This window comes from Schistocerca nitens, chromosome 3, assembly GCF_023898315.1.
Source record: "Schistocerca nitens isolate TAMUIC-IGC-003100 chromosome 3, iqSchNite1.1, whole genome shotgun sequence".
Classification (NCBI taxonomy): domain Eukaryota; kingdom Metazoa; phylum Arthropoda; class Insecta; order Orthoptera; family Acrididae; genus Schistocerca; species Schistocerca nitens.
Window position 1 is genome coordinate 670,172,718 of NC_064616.1, and position 21,624 is coordinate 670,194,341.

Below are 21,624 nucleotides of genomic sequence, written 5' to 3' on the forward strand. Positions count from 1 at the left end.
TTATAGCAAAAGTTATGATAAAGCTGACTCTTTCAATACTGACACAAGGGGGAGGGCAGGTGAGGGTGGGTTGCTGATCTGTAGTGATCTGCAGACCAGTATGTGGAAGAGATGGCTATTGTAATAGAAGACGTTAACCGTCTTTTGATGCTGGAAATGATTGTAGTTTCTCTGAGATTTTGGTGAAAATCGTTCCAAAGTTGTGATCCTATTACAGAAAATGATTTTCACGACATGACTGACGTAGTGGTATAAAGAGAATTTTATCCTGTTGAGAACCTGTTTTTCTGAAATTTTGTTTTGTTAGAAGTGTTATAGTCGTAGAAGAGTAAAAAATGGTTCAAATGGCTCTGAGCACTATGGGACTTAACATCTGTGGTCATCAGTCCCCTAGAACTTAGAACTACTTAAACCTAACTAACCTAAGGACATCACAAACATCCATGCCCTAGGCAGGATTCGAACCTGCGACCGTAGCAGTCGCGCGGTTCCGGACTAAGCGCCTAGAACCGCTAGACCACCGCGGCCGGCGTAGAAGAGTAACCGGAAATGCAATTGTTGAGAAAACGCTAGAGCCAACAGAGGATTTGATGGTCTCTACGATTATCTGAACGAAACAATGTTGATTATTCGTAGACAGGAGTGACATGGTCCAAAAATCTCAATGTAAGTAATAGTGCAGTATTATCTGCAAGCTCTTTGAAGAGGAAGAAATGTTATTTCTGTACCGTTTAGGACTAGGTGTGGAAGTAATTCTCTGAACTGAAAGGTAGTAAGCCTTTTGTGAGCGACTAAAATTGCTCACGTTTTAGGTGGATTAAGTTTCAAACCTATAATCTATTCCCACTGTGATAAATCAAGTCAGTGTTTACCTGCCGGGTGGCTGCCTACCGGTTTCTTGGACTTGCACATGCTGTGACAGGAGGTCATCAGCATAGAAGTGATATTTTCAGTGGGAGAGAGGAGTTGATACATCAGTAACACACCATGAGAAAAGTAATGGACCCTGCACTGACCCATGCTGGACTCCTCATACTTCATCCTTCCATTGTCACCCTGTTCTTCCGTGTGAGTTTCGCAAGTAGAATGCCAACGCTGACAAAGTCGAAAGGTTTGCTGAAGTGTAAAAAACACATAGTAGTAACCTGTTGCTTGTTCACAGCCAATTTCAGTTCATCCATCAGTTTTAAAGAGCAGTCGACGTGCTGCCTCGTGATACCTCAAATTCTTCGCAAGATGACTTATGAGGTTCTTATCAATTCTCGTATTGTTCCGAAACGATCGCGCTCCAACCAAAGAAATATTTGGTAACTTTTTAGTTTGCATGTGTACTTATGATCTGGGATTAAGAGCAGCCGCGCGGAGTGGCCGCGCGGTTTGAGGCGCCATGTCACGAACTGGGTGGCCCCTCCGGCCGGAGGTTCGAGTCCTCCCCCGGGCCTGGGTGTGTGTGTTGTTCTTAGCATAAGTTAGTTTAAGTAGCGTGTAAGACTAGGGACCGATTACCTTAGCAGTTTGGTCCCTTAGGAATTCACACACACATTTTGATTAAGCGCACTATGACGTGACGATTTGATGATTTTGATGTACAGTGAAAGTAGCAACGTCACCTAAGTTTCTCGAGATTTTCAACCAGGAGACTATACGATTGACCGTCTCTTTATTTACGTTGCCAAATTCTGAGTGACCACTACGAGTGGATTTTTTTCTAAAAGAGCTGAAGCGACCTGCTACAGATTTCAGTATTTGATGACTTAAAGGGTAGCTTAACTGCTAGATAATAGACTTTCTTCTGGAGTGCTGATGTTCGGGTCAGTAACTGAATTTCTAAACTAGGAACCTATGTAGCGGTATCATGTGCAGCAATCAGCTTCATTCCTTCAGAAACTCAGCAAAGTTTGGAAAACTATCTTGATCTCTTCAGTAATGGTCCTTTTAGAGACGACACCTTGCAGGCCGGAGGAGATTTATTAACAGTGATGTCCAAGAACAAAGAAAATGCTTGATATACATTGATGGAAGACATATATCTGAGCAAGAGTAGTAACAAAGCCTGGAGGCTTCTTAAAGGTCTGAGCTGTGACTCAAAAACTACAAAGGAACATGCAAATGTAACAGCTAAACAAATTGCTTGCCAATCTGCAAACAGCGGTAAAATGGAGTATCGAATACGTAAGTCAGATTGCAAACCTTTACCGGCAGAAGAAGTAGACTAGCAAACTTTTACAGCCTTTTTGCATAGTAGAATTGAATGCAGCCAGAAACAGCTGTAAAGCCGGCAAATCAGCAGAGGTATATGGCATCAGAATGGAGCAGATCAAACAATTTGGTGGTCAAGCGAGAGAGTGGATTGTGGCACTTTTCAACAACTGTATAAAAGCCTATAATTTCCCCAAAACCGCGCGACCGCTACGGTCGCAGGTTCGAATCCTGCCTCGGGCATGGTTGTGTGTGTTGTCCTTAGGTAAGTTAGGTTTAAGTAGTTCTAAGTTCTAGGGGACTTATGACCTCAGCAGTTGAGTCCCATAGTGCTCAGAGCCATTTGAACCATTTCCCCAAAATCTGGAGAGAATCTTGTGTAATCCGTATCTTAAATCTCGGAAAACTATCATCTGAGCCATAAACCTACAGGCCAATATCCTTCTTGTGCCATCTGCTCAGTATCTTTGAGTGTGTAGGGATGCAGCATACTCACGCCTTATAAAATTCTCATCAGTCTTTCCATTGTGTGCCAGCCTAGTCCGCTGTAACTAGCTCTGACGTCATAAATATTGCGCAATACTTTAAAATGAAGTAAATAACCTGAAACATTTCTAGCATGTCAGGAGTAATACAAAATCAATATGTTTTGGATATCAGTTCAATAACTTTAACCATTTTCGAAATTTGGATTTTTTCTGTAAAAATCATTGGCGCAACAGAAAAGAGCTAGAAAGTTAAAAATTTATGTTTAGATTCCTTTTGCATAATAATTTAGTAGAAACAGTATTCTGGATCTCACAAATTAAAATTTTAGTTGAAATTCATGAGTTTCTGGTATTTGTCTTAGAAATTAAGGAAGCAAGATAGATTAAGTAGGCGAATAAATAAAGCTAGGATGTTTAAGTAGAAGGGAGATCCGCTATAATCATGAAAATGTGAGAAGTTTCAACTGAATAACTATAAAACTATAGCGATAGCGTATCTCCAAAGGGCAAGTTCAGAGCTCGTCTACTGCATGTAGTGTAATTAATTTAATTATCTCGCCCAAAATATATGACTTAGCCACGTCAGACTTTTATTATGATTACTTACCTTTGTGCTGATTGCACATTTAAATTGAGAGCTTCATCGGCCATCAGCAAAGGAAGCAATGATTTATTCGATAACTTAAAGTGGTGCATTACTAGCCCAGCGGCTAGTCTGGAGAGCATATTTGATCAGGCGTTCCCTTAGCCGTCCGCACCGCGGCTTTGAGCCGCGGATGCAGTAATAAGCTACTCAGGATACGCGTAACCATGAAATCGTTTTCGAGTGAAGTGTTAATTTTGGGATGACGTTAATGATCTATCTTTAGTTTGCGTATGTCGTATTTTCACGTGCCGCCGCAGGACAGACATTCTACCATTATTAGCGTGGCGTTTGATGAACATTATCATCAAATTATGGCGAGCATTCACTTAAACATTTAATTTGAGCAGTTATAGTTGCATCAGCGCATTAGACTCTGAACTGCTCTGGTAGTTGGATTGTGTGGATTCTTTTTGGTCTGTGACTTTCAGAATATAGTGAACATTTTAGAGAGAATGGTTTTTGATTATGAATCCCAGACAATCTCCTAATTCCTCAGAGATATAAGCTGTAGCTATAAATGTATTTCTCAGATGAAGTGGCCACTAGGAATTCTAATTACAGGCTTCACGTTTTGCTAATCACTTTCTGGTTGCCAATATTGTAGTTAGAGAGGCAATGTTGAGAACGGCAAACAACAGCATTAAATAAATAATAGGAACATTAACAATTATTCCACCCGCCACCCCACAAGTGAATGGTGCTAAATCGCGTGATTCATGTTGTAGAGCCAGTTCTAATACAAGAACAAACATGTTTCAGACCGGGAAAATGCAGTACGTCTCAGGTCCTCAATCTCACGTAACTTATTGAGGATGACTGAAAGACGAAAAATTAGAGAAGTAGCTTTTATAGGCCTGACTGCTGCTTTCGAATTTGTCAATCACTGTGGACTGTCACAGACGATCTACAGTATAACAAAAGATTGTGATTTCATCAAACATATTCAAAGTTTACTCCAAACCTGAGTTTCTGTGCGGAATTCTAGGGTTGGCGTAGGACTTGTGAATTTTGGGAGGCGCCCTCCACATTAAATGGCTGTACCATAAAATGGTACTGATAATTTTGTTATTTGCTAGTCATACGTGTTTTATGTTAGTAACTAAAACGTAATACTCCAGTGATGATAATCTTGTCATTTGCTAGTTATAGCCGGCCGCGGTGGCCGAGCGGTTCTAGGTGCTTCAGTCCGGAACCACGCGGCTCCTACGCTCGCAGGTTCGAATCCTGCCTCGGGCATGGATGTGTGTGATCTCCTTAGGTTAGTTAGGGTTAGATAGTTCTAAGTCTAGGGGACTGATGACCTCAGACGTTAAGTCCAATAGTGCTTAGAGCCATTTTTTTTTGCTAGTTATACGTGTTTTATGTCCATAACTAAAACGTAATAGTCCAGTATTTTGACAGTACATAATTTTCTGTAGTACGTGCGCCTGTAAATAAGTGTTGCCGAGCCATAATCAGTCAGTGCCCAGGAGTGAACATGATGCAATTTGCTAATCAGACAGTATAGTCATTATGTTATTAGTCAAATGGTATTCAGCTATCATAATGTAAAACTACTAAGTCAGTCAGTGACAAACATTCAATCAGTGCAGACCATACGTTAAGCATACCCACTGTGTTATCAGTCAGTTGTCGGTAGTTAAAGTGCAAAAAAATCTTTTAATCCGTTTTTAGATGGTGTGATACACTTACTGTCAAAATTCCTGAATACAAACTGGACATCGAAATTTTACCAGCTGACAAATAATATGAGGAGATAGACAATGTGTGTAGATTTGTGTGTGTTATTTAACAGCTGTCCAGCAAATCCAACAGTCGCAGGAGGACGACCAAAGAAGAAAGGCCAAGATACTTTAGAGGTATAAAAATGAGGTCTGTAACACTCTCGCAGATTCAATCGTGTACAGTTATGGTGACTGTTTAATGATCTGTCCATCATAAGCTTACTGACGAAGTCAGTGTAAGAGTTTGAAGAAAGACTGGAGTTTCATATACCGTTGACATATTTATTACACGTGTTACAGCACAAACTCACATTGGCCAAGGGTGGGGATGTCATACTTAAGTAACCATCCTCAAGTTCACATCAAGTAATTTAGGGAAACTGTAAACACCAATCTAATTCTATTAGTATCTTTATTACCAACTCTATTAAGGTGAATTGTCAACATTTTCACAATAATGGCGCGTGTCTAACTTTTTGGTACAGAAAGTAAATAAAGCATTTTATACTACTGTCAAGATTCTTACTCGTTCCGATAGGACTTGTGTTTCAATAATGTGGAATAAAATGAGGAAAGTGGATAGTGCCAGTCCCTATTGTCGCCTGTAAATGGTCTTGGTACCAGGGCGACCCCGCCACCGGAGTGGCTCCTGAGCAATTTGTGTCTGTATGCCGGGCTGATTCTGTGCCGACCACTGCTGCGGACGTCGAGCGAAGAACTGGTTCTGTAGCCACAACTGGTACTGCCGATCAGCTTCCAGCTGGTTCTGCACTTGCGACTGATTGTCTTCTGCCTGTGACCCTATTTCAGGTTGTTTTCGGATTTCGGTCTGGGTGACTGGTGTCCGCGAACGTGCGTTCGGCAGATCTTGAGGTTGCGACTGAGGCTGCGTTTGTGAATCCGGCAGGTTCTGTGGTTGACGCTGAGTGTCTGGCCTTTGTGTCTGCGTATCCGGCTGATTCTGTGGCTGCCGCTGTGTCCCTTGCCCCTGCGGAAATCCTTGAGGCTGTGGACGTCCGAGGTGCTGCTGAATGTGCTCCCTGAAAGAAAATAATGGGTGTTTTTATGGAGTTAATATTGTATAACAAAATATGGTCGATCGCTTTTGTCACACACCAGACCCCTTGATTTTTACCCACATGTGTTTCCACGCATTTTCTCATCGTGAATTGCTCTTTCCTCATGTCCGTTTTATTTCTGTATTAAATCATTCCTCCGACAGTACATCGAGGACTGGAAATGCAATAACTTCAAGTCATTCAGTGAGGTATTTTAATTTTGAATGAAGCATTATAACAAACTACACTACTGGTCATTAAAATTGCTAAACTAAGAAGAAATGTAGATGATAAACGGGTATTCATTGGACAAATATATTATACTAGAACTGACATGCGACTAAATTTTCACGCAATTTGGGTGCATAGATCCTGAGAAATCAGTACCCAGAACAACCACCTCTGGCCGTAATAACGGCCTTGATACGCCTGGGCATTGAGTCAAACAGAGTTTGGATGGCGTGTACAGGTACAGCTGCCCATGCAGCTTCAACTCAATACCACAGTTCATCAAGAGTAGTGACTGGCGTATTGTGATGAGCCAGTTGCTCGGCCACCATTGACCAGACGTTTTTAATTGGTGAGAGATCTGGAGAATGTGCTGGCCAAGGCAGCAGTCGAACATTTTCTGTATCCAGAAAGGCCCGTACAGGACCTGCAACATGCGGTCGTGCATTATCCTGCTGAAATGTAGGGTTTCGCAAGGATCGAATGAAGGGTGGAGCCACGGGTCGTAAGACATCTGAAATGTAACGTCCACTGCTCAAAGTGCCATCAGTGCGAACAAGAGGTGACTGAGGCGTGTAACCAATGCCACCCCATACCATCACGCCCGGTGATACGCCAGTATGGCGATGACGAATACACGCTTCCAATGTGCGTTCACCACGATGTCGCCAAACACGGATGCGACCATCATGATGCTGTAAACAGAACCTGGATTCATCCGAAAAAATGACGTTTTGCTATTCGTGCACCCAGGTTCGTCGCTGAGTACACCATCGCAGGCGCTCCTGTCTGTGGTGCACCGTCAAGGGTAACCGCAATCACGGTCTCCGAGCTGATAGTCCGTGCTGCTGCAATCGTCGTCTAACTGTTCGTGCACATGGTTGTTGTATTGCAAACGTCCCCATCTGTTGACTCAGGGATCGAGACGTGGCTGCACGATCCGTTACAGCCATGCGGATAAGATGCCTGTCATCTCGACTGCTAATGATACGAGGCTGTTGGGATCCAGCACAGCGTTCCGTTTTACCCTCCTGAACCCACCGATTCCGTATTCTGCTAACAGTCACCGGATTTCGACCAACGCGAGCAGCAATGTCGCGATACGATAAACCGTAATCGCGACAGGCTACAATCCGACCTTTATCAAAGTCGGAAACGTGATCGTACGCATTTGTGCTCCTTACACGAGGCATCACAACAATGTTTCACCACGCAACATCGGTCAACTGCCGTTCGTGTATGAGAAATCGGTTCGAAACTTTCCTCATGTCAGCACGTTGTAGGTGTCGCCACCGGCGCCAACCTTGTGTGACTGCTCTGAAAAGCTAATCATTTGCATATCACAGCATCTTCTTCCTGTCTGTTAAATTTCGCGTCTGTAGCACGTCATCTTCGTGGTGTAGCAATTTTAATGGCCAGTAGTGTAAATAACACCGATATTGTTCACAGTGAAAGCGACAGTGGAACTTTTTTTCACATATATAATACATTTTTTCACAGGTACTAGTCGTGATAAGTAAGTTATGAACCCCTAAGGTACAGTTTAACGTCACGTGGTGGAATCTGGGCACATGTTGTACCTGCTGTGTCATGCTTGGCAGTGTCGTGATGTCAGTTGTTGCCTGGCCAGAAGCACGCGTGATATTAGTCTTGGTGCCAGCACACGATCTCCGATCTCACCATCGGAGATGGTGTGCTGGCACGAAGACTAAGATCACGCATGCTTCTGGTTCAAATGGCTCTGAGCATTATGGGACTTAACTGCTGTGGTCATCAGTCCCCTAGAACTTGGAACTACTTAAACCTAACTAACCTAAGGGCATCACAAACACCCATGCCCGAGGCAGGATTCGAACCTGCGACCGCAGCAGTCGCGCGATTCCAGACTGTAGCGCCTAGAACCGCTCGGCCACTCCGGCCGGAACGCGTGCTTCTGGCCGGGCAACAACTGACATCACGACACTGCCAAGCATACCTACTCTAGTGTCGTCAAAGAGTCGACTAGAGTGTGGAATGGCGCTCAATCGACTAGAGTGATGAGAGTAAGTTTTGTCTGTGTGCGGATGATGGACGTACACGAGAACGACGAAAACCTAGTGAGCGGTCTATTTCAGAATGCATTCACCCACGACAGACAGGTCTCGCCCTGGGCTTCATGTTATGGGGGCTATCATTTAGAACGCGTGGTAACATTTGATGTTTCTGCAGGACCATTACACTGCACAGGTTATCACCTTGCTCCTGCCATTTCTTCGATGTGATGGTGCTGCGCTTTTTCAGCTGGACAACGCACGTCCAAATACGGATGCTGTGACGCTATATGCTTTTCGTACTACACAACTACTGCCTAGCCAGCAAGATAACCAGATCTCTCTACTATTGAACACGTATAGGTGAAGCTGGAACTTATTCGTTCACCATAGCCTACAGGAACCCCTGCATAAATGGAACTAAAGGTGCAAAAAACTTGGGACAATCTATCGCAAGATGCTATTCGACACCTTTGTTATTGTGAGAATATACGTCTGCGTTGCAGCCTGAGTGGGATATCTGTGTACTGATGCGACAGTTCGAGCTCCCATTACTGTGACATGAGTGTTTCATTCGGTCTGAGTTTGTTATCATATACTACTCCTACAATGATGAGCTTTCTGTCACATAACTTGTCAATAAAATGACCTTGTCTTTAAGGGTGTTTCATTTTGTTTTCGGCACTGTATTTCCAAAAATATATGGCTCACATACAGTTTTCAGAACTTTTGGATTACAGTAGTATGGAAGTGACAAGGAAGACGATCTGGAAAAAGATGCAATTTGACGATTACAATGTCTGTGTGATGTGTGACTGACAAAATGCCAGCACGAAAGCCAGGTTACCGTACTTCGCAACGAACCGTCAACGTCTTCAGTGGAGTTATTGCCACAATAAGGAAATCACGGTGAGAGTACCGTCTGATGGCTGCTGGCTTCGCGGATCGATTCCCTCCACCCTACCCCTCTGCCTACGGTTTTTGAAACGTAACATGTTCAGTTCTCACTTATTGGTTGTGAGCGCCTCTACTACACTATTAGATCCCAGAAATTAACCAGTGACGCTTTGGCGATCTGTAGTCCTCCAGATTGACTTTTTATGCTTAGTATACCTCACCTGATCGTGTTGCAGACCCCTGAGCTTTTCTCTCCTGCCAGCTTGCGAGAGAGAACGCTATGCGTGCATCATCATCGCGCCTGCAACGTCCTTCTAGCGCTGTATACATATAACTTGATCAGATATCGTACGGAACGTGAGGCTCGGTAGTGAAGTGGTTGTACCAGATTAAGACTTCAAAGATTATTTTGTCCAAAACTGACATAATGGGGCCATAGCTGTGGAAAATACAGGTTAATTCTTACTGTTAGTAATACCAACAACCAAACACTGTCAAATATTTGTATTATCAAGAGAAGTTACTTCAACGCAAATTGCTTAAAGAAGGTTTATATAACAACAACTCCTTGTGGCGATACTTATGTCAATTCACGAGTTGCAGCATAGTCGCAGTAAGTTTTTTCAGCGATCCAGGAATTACTTATTTTATTTTATTGTAAATCCTGTCACGGACAACAAATTTCTATAAAAATTATATCGATGTTGGAACATCTCCAATATACGTATTCTATGGCACTATTTTCTGTCTGTCAAATTTCATCAGAATTGAGGTGTGTGTGCGGTGCTTTACACTGAATGGAAGTCTGAAATATGAAATGAGCTTATTTTTCCGCGTTATGTGGAGCTCACCAACAACAAACATCGGGTCCACAAAAACAAGGCAGGATTTTTTATGCACGTAGCAAGAAAAGTGGCTCTAAGCACTATGGGACTTAACATCTGAGGTCATCAGTCCCCTAGCACTTAGAACTACTTAAATCTAACTAACCTAAGGACATCACACACATCCATGCCCGAGGCAGGGATCGAACCTGCGACCGTAGCTATCGCGCGATTCCAGACTGAAGCGCCTAGAACCGCTCGGCCACAACGGCCGGCCGCACGTAGCAGTTACAAAGCTAATTATGTTGTTTTGTGGAAATGAAAATAAAATAGTCCTCTTACAATATCTTGTGTTGCTGTAGGGCATCACTAGCCTAACACAATTTCACCACAACTGAAAATAGACGTTATATGGTCAGAACTATTTAAATGGATCGAGTTAAATATTAACAACCGTCTGAAGATGGACCTAACACTTTGTATACAGTAACGGTGTCATTTTAATAAACAATGTCTGGCTGTTCCTACTTGTACTTAGAATCCACATGTAAAACTCACAGATTAAAGTTTCAGTTCATGTTCCAGCTGGCTTTAAATACGAGTTTCACCTCCGATAATGCTCTACGAATGTGAATAAGCGAAGTCGTGCCGGTGTTCATATTCCACATTAAATTATTGTTGGTGTCTCATTAATGGCTGATTCTCTGGGTAAGAAATACATGCTATTTCTAGTAGATAACGGTGTGCCTACCTATTTCGACTATCTATTCAAAAGTCTCCTATTCAGTAACTTGCCAGTCCTAGGATTTTTTTTTGTCGTTTATCCTTCTGTCATCTCTGGAAGTGATTTTTGTATGTGAGAAACACTGAGTTGCACCGTACTTTGATACTCGCGTTAAACTTTAGGTGTTCGTTCAACTGGCTAGACAAGTCTCTTCGAAGATCGCAGGGAGGCGAATCATACCACCACCAACAGAGATACATCTGGTACAGCACTATAATGCTCCCAACAACCTCCAGATTGAGGGCGCCTATACTATACTTATATGTATTCCATAACAATGTTGTGTTCAAACCAACTTCAAGTTTTACGCATCCCTTGTGCTCATGAAAGATCACAGATGAAATAGTGTCAGTTTCAGATGTTAAAAGGTAAAATTGAGAATACAGTCGACGTACTCGGCATTAATCGTCAATGTATAATCAGTGCAATCGCAGCACGTAACTGGTGTAGTACCTGGAGTTGCAGTTAATGGCATGGCGATTCATTGTACATAAAAACTTTGAAAAACATAATTGTGACTGAAAGCGGTGTTTGATTCTAATTTCCACTACGAAGAACAGACATTTGACGATCATTGGGGCATCTGGAACCATAATGTAGATGAGAGTTTTATATTTCAAATACAGAGCAGTTTACAGAGCAATTATTTGTTTCATTGTTGTGTAGAAGCCGATTGTAGTGTCGATATGGAAAACACATTCTAGAGTGGTGATGGACGACCCAAAATTAGCTGGTGTGACAGAATAAAAGTCGATTATCGGACTTTGTTTGGGAAGATGAGGAGAGGGTCAGCGTTTAAATCTGCATCAGTGCGCCAAAGTACTTAAAAACGCGTTCGCAGTCTCCTGTGAGTTGGGTTATGTGGCTGAGTGAATGATCGCTTTGTCGAAATGAGACGATAACTTCATCGGTATACTTGGTGTTATTCGAGACATGCATATCTCTTCTGTAGCATATGCTTGCTGCGAGTTTCATTCTCTCCCTTCCTTTCACTCCACACTCAAGCAATATTACATTGCCTAAGTACTCGCGACAGCCACCTACTCCATACTCAAGCAATATTACGTTGCACAAGTACTCACTATAGCCATCTACACGATACAGATACGCACTTGACACTCCACTTCATAACAGGTCTGAGGAAGCAACGATAAACAACCTTCACGAGGATTTAGCCTAGGATAGTAGCTTCGACAACCATCGACATTTCGGCTGGTGCACAACCCGTCATTTTCAAGGCGCAAATGCAATGTGAGAGCCGTGTGCTAGCAAATTTAAAATCTCGGTACACGGGGCATATGCCGAAAGAGAACACACACACACACACACATACCGTAAACACTAGTGCCGTAGCACAACCAAAGATGACCAACGGCAGATGTTATCGAAAGTAAATATTAATTACCAGCGGGTGAGGTAGCGTTAACTCTGTCCCTCTGTTATTTGAACAGGAAGAAAGCAAGATTCCAAGCAGAATTTAAATCTTTGATTAAATTGTACCAATAGCTGGAAGTGCATGCCAGATTATTTGGGTTGCCATTTTCCATAGGATGACCGGTACCAAGACAATGTTTTGCAGCAGTAGATTTGCTGAGCTGTTATAATCGTGCGTGACACTTCGAAAGGTATATACACAGGATAAAATTTTATAAGAAAACTTTATATTAAACCAGAGATGGTCAAATGTAGTATCGACTGTATAGTAGCGTCGCTGTTCAACAGCGATCGCTGGTTCAAGGTGTTATGGGTAATTTATAGAGTAACTTTAGATAGCGAGATGTATGGAGGACTCTCAAGCGTAAAGACGTGTTGTAGCTGATGTGTGCTGGATATATACGTACTCTCTATGGGCAGTAATGATTTTTTTATTTCCAAGATACCATACTGGAAATAATTAAGCTAAAGAAAGTTGTTTTGTTACCAATGCAATGCACGTAGTCGTAAGTGATTACTGAGCCAATGTATGGCACTCACATCCAATGATTCTGTAAAGCTAATTGTTAATGTATAATCAGTTTATTGTGTGTTAATTGTGAGCGTTATTAATTTTCAGAGTCAAAATACAAGTTTTAAAGTTATTGCCATATTGTTACTTACCACAAGTCAATACCAGTTCCCATATCCATGTCATTTTTGATAAACTATTTTGTTCAAGAAGTTATTATCTCAGTCATATTCGATTTAATTAAAATGTATGATAAGCAACAGCCTCACACAATAGTTGTATGCAAACTACACAATTTAATATATTAACAGAGAGCAGTGTAAAGAGCGTTACCATTGCGCAGATAAAGGTAAGAAATTTTATTATTTCACGGATAGCATTCATTAAGCACAGGGAACATTATTTTCAAACTGATCAAGTTTTGTTTTATTGCCGTGGCCATTCCCAGTCAATGGTGTTGCACCAGATTCCGTTTTTGTGCTACGTAAATTCATGCAGTTTTGGTTAGGTTTAAAGTTATTGACAATTAACATTCTCGCAGTCAGAAATGTTCACTAAGGGCAAAGCGCATAAGCGACGAGATGAAATACACGTTCGCATGCTATTCCCATCCTTACACATCTGTTGCAGGCTAATGTCAGTTACGTAATTTCAATCAATCGTTATTACAAGCGTACATGTTTCAACTCATGCTCAATGTACCAGTCCTTCACGGTCCTGACGGACTGATCAATGTACAACGTGCCACAAATGCAAGGTATGTGGCACACACCAGCCTTATGCAAAAAAAAAAAAAAAAAAAAGTTCAAATGGCTATGAGCACTATGGGACTTAACATCTGAGGTCATCAGTCCCCTAGACTTAGACCTACTTAAACCTAACTAACCTAAGGACATCACACACATCCATGCCCGAGGCAGGATTCGAACCTGCTACCGTAGCAGCAGCGCGGTTCCGGACTGAAGCGCCTAGAGCCGCTCGGACACAACGACCGGCTCAGCCTTACGCAAACCGAGATTATAGTTTACGAATACTAAAAGAATCCCAATCTTAAATGGTGGTCGATGAACACGTTTCGCTTCATGTTTTCGCAAAATACGACCAATCCTGTTGGAAATGCTATATGCGTAACGTAAAAACACCATAGACTTTCGTACCACCTTTTTATTTTTAACACTCAGCCAATTCACGTGTGTTTCATCTGCCTTTCACTGTAACCATTCAGACAAAATGAGACTGTGAAGTGAGATAACTGAGCTGACAAACTTTCAGGTTTAGAGATGGTTTGGGCACTAGAACCCAAGATAGTCAATTCGCCGTCTTGCTGAGCCGGGTGGTGATAATAATCAGTTTGAAAATATAAATCAGTGTGAGGTAGCTTCCAATAAACGGCATGTCCGAACGTACCATTAACCTTCCTCCCGACCAATATACCAAGGAAGGGAAGGCAGCCATCCTTTCCTACCTCCATCATGAAGCGAATATACGGATGAATTGAATTCAGGTAGTCCAAAAAGTCATTTAAATTTTTATTTGTATGAGGCCAAACAACAAAATTATCGCCTACATATCTGAAAAAGACGCAGGTTTCAGTGCCGCCGACTCTAAGACACTTTCCTGGAAATCTTCCATAAACAGACTGACAATACTGTTTAGAAGAGTAAACCGCCATTTGACTGTGCATTACTATTTTCATCTTTTGTACTATCTAGATTTCGGCTTTTATGCCATTCTCAAGTACAGTGCTAAAACTTGTTGGACCATTATTATGTTATATCTGTTAAAGCAGTCCAAAGCAGATAAACAAGACTACTCTGGACTGCCTTAATAGATATGACATAATAATGGTCCAATAACTTTTAGCATTTTATTTTAGAAGGGCATAAAAGCCGAAATCTAGATAGTACAAAAGATAAATATAGTAATACATAGTCAAATGATGATTTACTTTTTTAAACAGTATTGCATTACTGTGACTCAACATAATCGAAAACTTTTTAGACTGGCAATAATAGGTGACAAAAAGATCCCCATCACTACTCTTTCTGTCTATGCTTAAAACTGGTCATCGAATAAAAAGTAAGACAACACATCCGAAATAGGTTTGTTAATTCAACAACAAAGCTAACCTCAGTTAAATATAACGGACGAGACAGTGGAATGCGAGTGAAGAAAGAGACCACATCGAAACTTACTAAAAGATCAGTGGCATTCAAACTTAATCCCTCTAACCGATATAAGAATTCATTCGAGCTCTTAATGTAATGCACACACCACTCTACTGGAGGTATCAACAGAGTAACATGAGGTTTCGCTACACGGTATGTCGGAGTACCAGTGTTACTGACAATACGCAAACTGGAAACCCTTGTATCTTCAGACTGGTCGTCGTCACCATTGGGCTCAACATGAAGGGGTAATTCGTACCTTGGTTCGTAGGTCCTACTTCACTTGAGACTCTGATAGCCTGTACGCTGAGTTAGTCCATCTCGCAGTCACCTTTAACTAGAATGGTTCTAGTGAAATACAGGTGAGACACACATCGCACTACCGACCAGCCGTGGACCGAGTGAGTGATGATAATAACGAGGTGGCACCAACACGTTTGGTCATTTTCTGCGAAAAGGAGATGTGAAATTTTTTTTCGACCGTCATCTAAGACAGGGATGGCCAAGATTTCGGCACGTGGGCCACGCCCGGGACCGAGTGCTGAAGTGCTCAACCTCGCTTCATATTTCCGCCTCCAGCACGTCGCGCTGTCTGAGCGCGCGGAGGGAGAAGAGGAGAAAACAGCGAACGCGCCGAATTTAAATGGCAGTGCAGTCGTACCGCATATGACCTGGTTTTATATATCACATTTCTCAACAACATACATCACAAACAAAACAAGCTTTCAGTATTAATTGATTATATTTGTCGTGCTGAAAATACAATGTAATTTCTATCAGGTACACACTGTCAGCATACGGACAGAGGCTGACAATTTCGGAAAGTTTCGCTCTGAAGTTGCCTCGTAAACGTGACTTACGTAGTTTCATATTGGAAAAAAGGTCTTTCACATCAGTATATCGATCGAAGTATTGTAGCACTTTTGCGGCCTCATTATGGAGACTTGGAAAATCTAACTGAGAAAAATAATGTAGACGTCCTGGACAGTTTTCACGTTAAAAGATTTGTAATTAAAACTGGAATTACCTTGAAGCCAATCAGTTACATCTGCACATGCACAGGGGCGCATTCAACTGAAACGGCAAACAGACTCGAAAACAGCTCGAAAACAGATGTAAGATTAACAGTGCCCTCAAAACCTTTATAAAACTATCGTTGTAGTTCTTGCAAGGTCACAATGAATTCTTCAAACCTTGGGCTTTCTTTAACGCATGTGAGCTTAGGAAACTGGATTGTCTTCGTCAGAAAGTGTCCCTTCTACAACGCGATTTCCTTTTTAAATGCATCCCCATTAAATCAGAAAGAAATTACCTTACAACGTCTTACTTTGGGCAGCTTGCAGTCAAGTCAACTTAAAATGCAAAGTTTGCAGTCCATTCTGGATGTTCTAATTTTCGTTCTAACATTCCATTTTCCTTCATAAATTCAACAATAGAGATATTTAAATCGAAAAATCGTTCTAATCATGTCCCTTGACTTAACCAACGTACTTTGCTGTAATACATGGAGTTTCCATACTCTTCGTTCATTTCCATTGAAAACTGTTGCAACTGAAATGGTATAATGGGTGCGACTTTAGAAATTTTGCTATCAATTTCTTCAAGCACTCCAAGCTTACAAATTTACCACAAAGTGCTTCTTGATGTACAGAACAATGAATCCCATCCATTGATCTTTGAAAATTTTTTCTCTTTCATTATCATGTAAAAGTTTAAGTACTTTCGGGGGGTTGGGGTTGGGTTGTTTGGGGAAGGAGACCAGACAACGAGGTCATCGGTCTCATCGGATTAGGGAAGGATGGGGAAGGAAGTCGGCCGTGCCCTTTCAGAGGAACCATCCCGGCATTTGCCTGCAGTGATTGAGGGAAATCACGGAAAACCTAAATCAGGATGGCCGGACGCGGGATTGAACCGTCGTCCTCCCGAATGCGAGTCCAGTGTCTAACCACTGCGCCACCTCGCTCGGTCTAAGTACTTTCGGGATAGTACTATAATGTCGTTTCATAGCAAATAATTAAGACCCGTCGCTTATGTGTGAATTGAGAATTTTCAACCCTCTGATCTGTCATTCCCATTCATTTTAAACGATTGTGACGATAGATCGCTAGACTGCCTCTTTTGTGCAATCAGCCATTGGACCTGTGAACGTCCTTCATACCACGGACAAACAGCGAAGGCAAACAGCACTGACACCACGATTCCGGCGAACTCAGAGAATTGTGCCGATCGCGAAATGCTGCACCGCAACGCTAAATGAAGTGGGGCGCTGTTCCAGGTTTATCCGAGAAGGAGCGAGCAAAGCCGAGTACCAGGCCGGGCCTCGGCTCGCCCGTGGACCGCACACGCTGTACGCATGGACTTTGGCACGCCATGGCCGGCCCTGATCTAAGATTATGGACCTGGAGGGTCTGTTAAGAATGATCTTGGCTTGCGTAAGGCGGGTGTCTACCATACCTCTTGCAGCTGTGGCATGTTACACTTGTCAAACCATCTGGACTGTAGAGAACTCGTGTACTGAGTGTAAGTGGCCCACACGCTTAAAACACCCGAGAAAATCGGCTGTTTGATAACATTACCTCGGTACCGTTAATCCTATGGAATATAACTACACGGAGATTCTGGCACGCACTTCCAGTTATTCCAGCTATTGGTATGGTGTTATTAAGAAAGCAGCTGATATTAAATTAGCAAGCGATCTTACGAATAAGAGTGGAGATTTTATGTTTAAATTCTGTTTGGAATCTTGCTCTCCCCCTAGTCAAACAGTAGAGGGCCAGACTTAACGTTACCTCAGTTGCTGGTACTTAATATTCACTACTGGCGCCAACGGCCTTGCCGCAGTGTTAACACCGGTTCCCGTCAGATCACCGATGTTAAGAACTGTCAGGCTTGGCTAGCACTTGGATGGTTCACCGTTCGGGTCTGTCGAATGCTGTTGCAAGCGGGGTGCATTCAGGCCTTGAGACCAACTGAGGGGCTACTTGACTGAGAAGTAGCGGCACCCGCCACGCAAACTGACAACAGCCAGGAGAGCGGCGTACTGACCGCATGCCCCTCTGTATTCACATCCAGTGACGCCTAAGGGCTGAGGATGACACAGTGGCCGGTCGGAACCTTTGGGCCTTCAAGGCCTGTTCGGAAGGTGTATGTGTGTGTTTGTGTGTGTGTGCATTGATAACATCTGATGTAGACAATCTTTGGTTGTGTGGTTGTGTGGTGACACTTGTGTTTACTGTGTGCGTGTGTGTGTGTGTGTGTGTGTGTTGTCTTTCGGCACATGCCCTCCATACATAAGTTCTAAATTTTCTTCCATAGCGCTCTCTCGTTGCATTTGCGCCTTGAAAATGATGGGATGTGCACCTGCCGTAATGTCGGCCGTTGTCGAAGACGTCAACCGACTTCATTCCCGAAATTTGTTGGAAAATTTATAAGCGGGGAAAATCTCAAAGTTTCGCTAGTAATAAGGCAGTATCACATTGTCTTAAATGTCCAGTGACTCTAGTTTCCCAATGGATGTTCCTTCCTACTAGATATTGTACTGTAGGAAGATAAAACACGCGCAGACTTCGTTCAAAGCTGGAATCATTAATGAAGAAGTATCAACAGCTCCACAGTGATACAGTGACACAAGGACACATTGCGAACAAACATTAGTGGTGCTGTGGCAGTATCTGCATACCTGTTGACGAACCAGAATGGTTGACGGTCCTCTGGCCAGGCACCGACTTGCGAAGAGATGAACTGTTCAGGCGACTGCGTGGTAGTAGTAGTCGTCGCACCAACACGGTTCTCAAGGCCTTCCTCAGAGTTGGCCGCGGCGAACTGCGGCAGTGGGCCCGGATACGACCAGCCACCGCCTGCGTAGAACGATTGGTACTGCGACATCGCCGTTCCCACGAGCGTCAGCACCGCCACCAACGCCGCTTTCATCCCCTGCTGTTAGGCAAAAAATTACTGCAAATCCCCACGTAAGATGTGTCGTCCACTTCTAATGCCGAGTTCAAACTATGATGAATTCTACAGTAGGAAAACGTCCCGTCGACATCGAGGTCATTAGAGACGGAGGACAAAAAAAAATGGTTCAAATGGCTCTGAGCACTATGGGACTTAACATCTATGGTCATCAGTCACCTAGAAATTAGATCTACTTAAACCTAACTAACCTAAGGACATCACACAACACCCAGTCATCACGAGGTAGGGAAAATCCCTGACCCCGCCGGGAATCGAACTCGGGAACCCGGGCGCGGGAAGCGAGAACGCTACCGCACGACCACGAGCTGCGGACACGGAGGACAAGCTCGTACTTTTTCAGGGATGGGGAAGGCATATCTGGGACGACTTAGAGAAATCACGGGAAATATAAATGAAACCTAAATCTGTATGGCTGGTCAGATCTGAAACGTCGGTCCCCTGAATGCGAGTTCAGGGTGCTAACCACTGAGTCACCTCGCTCGGTGTATGATAGAGGATACTCCCCATAATACCACGTATTAAGTTTCTTTCTTATCCATTCACGCATACAACGCAGTAGTTGTGACTACTTAAATGCCTTCGTGTGCGCGCTAATTAGTCTATCTTATGTAATTTTTCAGGTTTTCCAGGCGATATGTTGACATGTTGAATAATCAGATCTTCTGCCGGATGTTCGCGCCGTTCTTGCACTATATTTTGACATGTGATTCGCTGTATTCTTCAGATGGTCCCCCAGCCACCTGAAGAAGACGGTGAGATACGACGTCGAAATATCGTTCTAGAACGACACGAACAGCCGGCAGAAGACCCGATTATTCAAGGTAGTCTAATTTTATCTTGACCCGGTAGAAGCGATGCGCGTGGGGTTTTAATATATTCCTAGATTTCGCATTTAATGTTGGTTGTCAGAGTATCTTAAATAGCCTTTCGCAGGAGAGCTGGTATCTCTCTTAAAGAGTCTGTCAGTTCAGATTTGTCAACATATTTGTGGTACTTTCCGGGGTGTCAAACAGCCCTGTGACTAATCGTATTGCCCTCTTAGTATACGTTCAATATTCCCTGTTAGATGTGTTTGACACTGGCCCCACACATCTTAACAATGTTATGGGATGAGTCGCACTGATGATTTGTAAGTAGCCTTCTCTGTAGACTAAAAGCATTTCCTCAATATCCTACCAACGGCCCTAATCATATTTGTGCAGATTTTTTTCAGATAATACTTCATTACAGATAACTGCATCACCGATGAAATTTCTGAATTCTGAGGTCACTATTAATTGTAACTATCATGTTATTAACATACAACATGAGCAGCAGGGGTTACAACACACATCCATGTGGTTTGCCAGAAGTTACTTCTACAACTGTTGATGACTCTCCATTATCCAATCACTCTCAATCAATGCTCTCAATGTAAATCCGTACCAAGAAATCATCAATCTAGTCGCATATTTCATTTTCTGAATCCGTGCTTACTCTCAAGGAGTAGGTCATTGTGTTCAAGATAGCTCATGAAATTTGATCTCAGAATATATTCTAAAATTCTGCAATCGATGGATGTGAATGAGTTTGCACAATAGTTTTGTGGGTCATATCTGTTACTCTGCTTGTAGACGGGATTATCGTTGATCCTTGCCTTTAATGCGGGATCCGTCTGTGTTGCACCGACATTCGTCGAGAAGTTGGGTATTTGTCTCTGTAGTTGCATATTTCATAAAATTATTTAAAAAAACCTTGGGAATTAGGATTGTGCAGCTGCGTGCAGGAGAAAAAGCTGTTACGATCTGAAGGTCACGCATGTTTCTGTGGATTAGGAAATGCAGCAAACCAGAGGTGTTTAAGATGAATGATGAATAGCATGATAGCTGTTCCTCATTACTCGCTTCCTGCTACTATCAATCACTTGGTTATTTTAACTGATATGAAACTGCCACTACAAAACCTTCCAGGCACATACAGTATGAAGTGTACAGGATATTTGGAAAATCCGCTTAAAGTCTCTCAGGGCATGCAGAGAAAACTGGATGGGTAATTGTTTACACATGAATCCATGTCCAGAGACGTCGTGATTCGGAAATAAGTGTCTGACGTTTAAAAAAGCGACAAGAATTTGCTGTAAATCTGCAAGTTACTGCTTTTGTAACCAGCTAGCTAAAGGGGTTACACTGTTCATTGCCATGGAGTGAAACAAAGTGAACAATGTTCAGGTTTCATAATGTTCACTCGTTACCTTTTCTGTCCTATTCCTTATTCTCTTACATGAATGCGATAGCGGTTTGCTAGTTAGTTGCCTATGTGGTAATTAGCAGATTCACTGTAAATTATTTTTCTCTCTTTCTCACTGTAGACGAGGAAAGAGAAACAGTCTGTTCCATGTGTTTGATCCTGTATCGTAGGTACAATACACCTCCGGACTTGGGTATCTATTAAAATTTCTGTCGTTCCTGCATTCTCTACGCGGAATCTGTGACAGGAATTTCCGGAAACTTATAATTTCTGCGGCCGAGGTTTTGGCGGCTAATAAATATTGCTGAGGCTCTCCCGATCAATACATGTTGCTGAGACTATAGGGCATTAGTGCAGTTGGCGCCATCTTGTTGTATACATTGCCTCACAAAAACATGAAGCACCCAGGAGACATGGTCTAACGTCAGTGTA

At 42.7% G+C, this 21,624-nt stretch overlaps 1 protein-coding gene across 1 annotated transcript in view; it reads right to left on the reverse strand.

Annotated features, from left to right (window-relative positions):
* Nucleotides 1-5,318: 5,318 nt before the first annotated feature.
* LOC126249703 (uncharacterized) overlaps nucleotides 5,319-21,624 on the reverse strand; it is a 31,149-nt gene continuing 14,843 nt past the window's right edge. Inside the window, exons 2-3 of the mRNA XM_049951382.1 lie at nucleotides 18,671-18,927; nucleotides 5,319-6,097 (exon numbers count right to left, since the gene is read on the reverse strand). Of these exons, the coding sequence (XP_049807339.1) occupies nucleotides 5,650-6,097; nucleotides 18,671-18,927 (705 nt within the window). The 3' untranslated portion in view covers nucleotides 5,319-5,649. The remainder of the gene's footprint in view (nucleotides 6,098-18,670; nucleotides 18,928-21,624) is intronic.